The sequence below is a fragment of the Benincasa hispida genome, chromosome 11 (assembly GCF_027475165.1).
Source record: "Benincasa hispida cultivar pf3 chromosome 11, pf3_genome.v1.1, whole genome shotgun sequence".
In the NCBI taxonomy this organism is placed as follows: domain Eukaryota; kingdom Viridiplantae; phylum Streptophyta; class Magnoliopsida; order Cucurbitales; family Cucurbitaceae; genus Benincasa; species Benincasa hispida.
In genome coordinates this window covers 19248279-19253075 of record NC_143488.1, presented here as the reverse complement: position 1 = coordinate 19253075, position 4797 = coordinate 19248279, and the positions used below count along the sequence as shown (strand labels likewise).

General features: G+C 29.2%; 1 protein-coding gene across 1 annotated transcript; it reads right to left on the bottom strand.

The window, feature by feature from the left end:
• Positions 1 to 363: 363 nt before the first annotated feature.
• LOC120091818 (21.7 kDa class VI heat shock protein) lies at positions 364 to 4379 on the bottom strand. Its single transcript, XM_039049959.2, has 2 exons — positions 3937 to 4379; positions 364 to 870 (listed from the first exon to the last, which is right to left on the bottom strand). Exons 1-2 carry the CDS (start codon positions 4247 to 4249, stop codon positions 581 to 583), a joined length of 603 nt encoding a protein of 200 aa, XP_038905887.1. The 5' UTR covers positions 4250 to 4379; the 3' UTR covers positions 364 to 580.
• Between the last annotated feature and the right edge of the window lie 418 nt (positions 4380 to 4797).

The following is a 4797-nucleotide window of genomic DNA, read 5'->3' as shown; positions in this document are numbered from 1 at the left end:
CTTTTGTTTTGTGTTGTTTGTAAAACAAAATTGAAAGTAAAACAATCATTCACTTCAACTACGAGATTCAATCCCTTCATGAACAATATGTATAGGCCGGTATAGGTAATTTAGACCCTGTGTTTGATCATTCGGAGTACCAGATAACAGATTTAAGGCATTTCAACAATATGTATAGGTAATTTAGACCAGTAAATTATTGGCCATCACTTTATCATAAAAGGTTTGGATATAAATCTTGGATCTCTTTTCAAGTTCAATTAGAATAATGTAAACGAAATTATGATAATAATAATGGTAATTAGCCGGTAAGAATTTGATTCGAGACTAGAAACGAAATGAAATTGTATATAGTACTAGACATTTTGAAATTGTTTGTATTCTCATCCATATAAGTTGGTCAGCAATAACATTAACATACACATAATTGAGATCCATGCCTTGTTGTTTTGTCACAATCACATAGAATATGTAAATTATGTTCAAGTTAAACACATTTTCTTTTGTCACAATCACAGAGAATATGTAAATTATGTTTAAGTTAAACACATTTTCCATTAGAAATTTGCTCATGATCAACTTAAGCATCTTCATCAGAATTATCTTTGCTCTTTGATTCAACACCTTGATTAGTTTCTGACTTTTGAATCTTGATCTCAAGAACATTGTCATTCTTCATACGAGCCTCCATTCTAGACCAATCAGCGTCTTCGGGCAACTCGAGTCGTCGAACGTATCCATGCTCCCACCAATTGACATGTCGCCAATCGACGATCGTCTTGCCTTCTCTTTGTTGCTCCTTCAACTGACCACTTATCTCTAACACCTTCCCATCTTCTATGGAGATTTGTAATGCATTTCTCCAAGCTTCTGTGGTTTGTCAAATTTTGCTTTGTGTCAAATCAAACATATCACCCAACTTTTTTTGTATGAGAAGCAACAGAGAGAATTGAAGGGCCTTTGGAGAGTCTTTTAAAATGTAGTTGTTGCATACATAATTCAGCATTAAAATCTATTCTCTTATCATGATCCTTTCAACTTCAAATCTCTGCAAAATAAATGTTTGAGAAATGCTCTTAACCATGATCAAAGTTAAAAGCACTTTTCTACTAAAAAATAAAAAATAATACCTGTTTTGACTATAATATATTGATCATCCCTTTTTTATGATAGGAATGGTCAAAATGAGAATACTTTGACTAATATTTAATATTTTTTTGTGAACAAGAGATCTATATTTGAATCCTCTCACCCTTTTGTACTAAAAAAAAGTTATGGTAAGAAGGTTCACAAAAACTATTATGGTAAAAATAACTTCTATTAATACTTTAATGATAATAATAATAATTATTATATAGCTTATTAAAAGACTTAATATTTTATTTCTAGAGTATAGTTTAACTGACATCAATTATGGACTATTGACCTCGAAGCTCGAGGTTTAATCCCCACCTCACATATTGTCAAAAAAATATATTTCTACGTTAAATTATATAATAGATGTTGGGTTATTTTTAAATAAATAAAAATAAGCCAAGTTATTTACAAATATAATAGAATTTCAAAGTCCATCAAACAGAAGATTCAACCTTATGTCTAATAGTTACATTAATTTCTTTTAACAAAATGTTAAATATGTCAAAGACTTATTATATAAAAAATCGAAACTTTCTAGAGACCTAATAAGCATAAAATTAAAAATTCTATCGCGGTCCATTACTGATAGACAGTGATATTTTGTTATATTTAAAAATATTTTCAACAATTTTACCATTTAAAACAATTACCCATAGATGTTTGAGTTTTTTACAATGTTGAACAAATCAAGAACCTTAAAATTGATAGTTCAAAGGATCTCTATTCAATATAAATTAAAAATTTAAAGACTTATTAAACACTATATTTAAAATTTAGTAACCTACTCACAAAATTAAAATTTTCGAAACTTACTAGAATTTTTTATTTTATTTTATTTTTTTTATAGTTCATGAACCGATTAGACATAAACTTAAAAAAACATTAATTAAACTTATAATTTCATCTTAGTGGTATAATTTCAATTTTTTGTTTGATCTAATTAAAAGTTTTAGTTACATTAAAAAATTTCTTGAATAGTAAATTACTAAAATGAGAATAATTAAAAATATAAAATAAAATAAAATAAAACAATCAAGTGCCTAGACATATATTATTGATAAAAATATGTTCCTAAGAGACAAATAACTAATAATAGAATTTGATCTCTACATAATTAGAATTGTTGTGTGCATATAGAAAAAGGATTGTGAAAGAAGAACCAAATAGATGTGAAAGAATTCGAATTAGTTCAAAGTTTATATTTTAACAAGTTGAGTTATAGTGTAAAATAAGTATTTGATAAAGCTAGTAGAATTGAGAGAAAAGTTAACTTTATAAATTTAAAGTTAAGAACCCTATGAAAAAAAAAGTGGCTTTCTAAAGTGAACAAGAAAGAATAAAAACCCACTGAATAAACACCAAGACGAAAAAGGTATTATTATATACAAAAATAATAATAACAAAAATAAAGTACTTTGGAATATTATAAAAAATGGGATGATTAAGAGGCGAGGATACTGGTGACTGCAATGGCACCAATTGGCCACGGTGGAGCAGCACACCACCTACGAACCTCAAAGGCGTAATTTGACCACCGGAAACTTAAAACCACACGCAAAGCATCGGCGTTTATTTTCGAGGTCTACGGGGTAAACGCCGGGGAAATTCCCCATAATTCTGTATTAGGTTTAGGGTTTAGAATAGCGCGTGGTGTTCCTACCCACATCCCGGCTAACAACTTTAAATTAAATTTTTTAAAGGCTTCGAGATTCTAAAAGTCTTTCGATGTGGGACATTTTTTAGTTCTTCAGTCTATGATTTAAAGTAACTTTGTCCTCCCACCATTTTCATCTCTGTTTTTAGACCTTCAGTTAAAGAAAAAAAATAATAATTAATAAGGTTATAAATTTTGAAATTATCTAATAGTTTTCAGGAAGTGTTTTTAGCCGAACTAAAAATCTTAAAAATCCTCCAACTTTTCATTTGTGACCATCTAGATGTATTTTTAAATTTTGTAACAATTTAATTAGCCTTTAAATTTTAACATACAACAATTTAGTCCTTATTTTATTGTTAAGATTTAATTACATTTCTTATGCCTCAATCGCAATAAATCAACAAACTATTTAGTCTCTCGATATGTTTATGAGCTACAAAGTCCAAATTGTTAAACAACAAAAGTTGATGTTTAATCTTTATAAAACTTTTTCCAATAGAGATTAACTTTTACAAATTTAAAAGTACGGTGACTAAATTTGTTTCTTACTAACATACAAGAATTAAATTGTTATAAAACTAAAATTATATGGACTAAGTTATAACAATTCAAAGTTCAAGATCCACTAAATTGATATTTCTAACAAAATTGAGGGACCAAAAGTGGTTTTCAATATTTACTATAAGAAAATCGATCATAGCATATGAGTTGATTAAAAGCATAACATTAATCACTCAAAATCAATTAAATGTTTAATTTTACACTATTAAATACTATTTTCATATTTTGAAATCTAAGTCAAAATAAACATAACTCAATTGGTATATGAGTGTACTAATCACAAGATTTGTGATTTGAATTCTTCAATCCTAATTATACTAAATAAAATATACATATAATTTTTTTTACTAAATTTCTCCTTACACATTTTCTTTATTACTTAATTATATAATTTTAATGCTTGATCTTTTAATTTTAAAATTTTCAAATGAGATGATAAGAATAGTAATTAAGCTAATGTGAACATAATTTAGTGTAACATAAATTTATACTAAAAATCTCAAGATTTGAGGTTGAATTTTCCATAAAAAAAAAAATGTATTAGTATTTTTCAGAAAAGGTGGAATAAGTGAAAAAAATACCTAGTAATTCTGCTTGTAGAACGTATTCTTGATCAGTTTGAAACCAATCTATTGAAGATTTTCCAGAGCTGCGAAGGTTAGACAACAGTAGATCAGACTCAAACTCCCATAGCGGAAAAGCATCGGCCGGGTCGAAGAACTTTCCGAACAGCAACGGGCTAAACAACGAGCCATCGCTGAACACCTTTTGCACAGCAGTGTTAGATTGCCCTAGAAATCTTCTAAAAACATCTTCTCCCAAAGCAACAGTCCATTTTGATGGAGTATGGTGGTCTTCTTTACGGACTTCAAGTTGTTGTTTTGAAGTGGCCATGGCTTGAAGGGAGGGGTGGAGCAGTATGTGGCTAGGGTGCAAGAGAAAACTTGGAAGTGTGTCTTGGAGCTATTAATATTATAACACATGTTAAAGACAAAGGATGAGGGAAAAAATATGGCATTGCACAAGAGCAAAAATGCTTTGGGAATATTTGGAGGGCTGTAAAGGCAATTGGAATCTTGCTTTTGTTTTCCCTTTTTTTGTTGGGTTAATGGTGAGGTGATAATGTGGGTAGGCATATATTTGGGTTCTCAACTTTGCCTTAGATGCCATTATCTTGATGTGATACAAATTTTTACCTTTTTGAGGATGATAAAAGAAAAAGCTCTACCCAAGCTCTCCATCCTTTAGCTACTAGAATATGGTGTCATTTTCTTTCTAATGCAAAACTCACATCACTCCTTTCATGGTTCCATGAATTTGGTTTTCATTCGCCTTAGATTGATTCCATTGTGATGTATGATTCAAAATCGTTAATTTATTTGGTTGATTTTTAACTCATAGATTTGATTGAATTAGAGTGCGTGTCTATTACCTTCCAAACA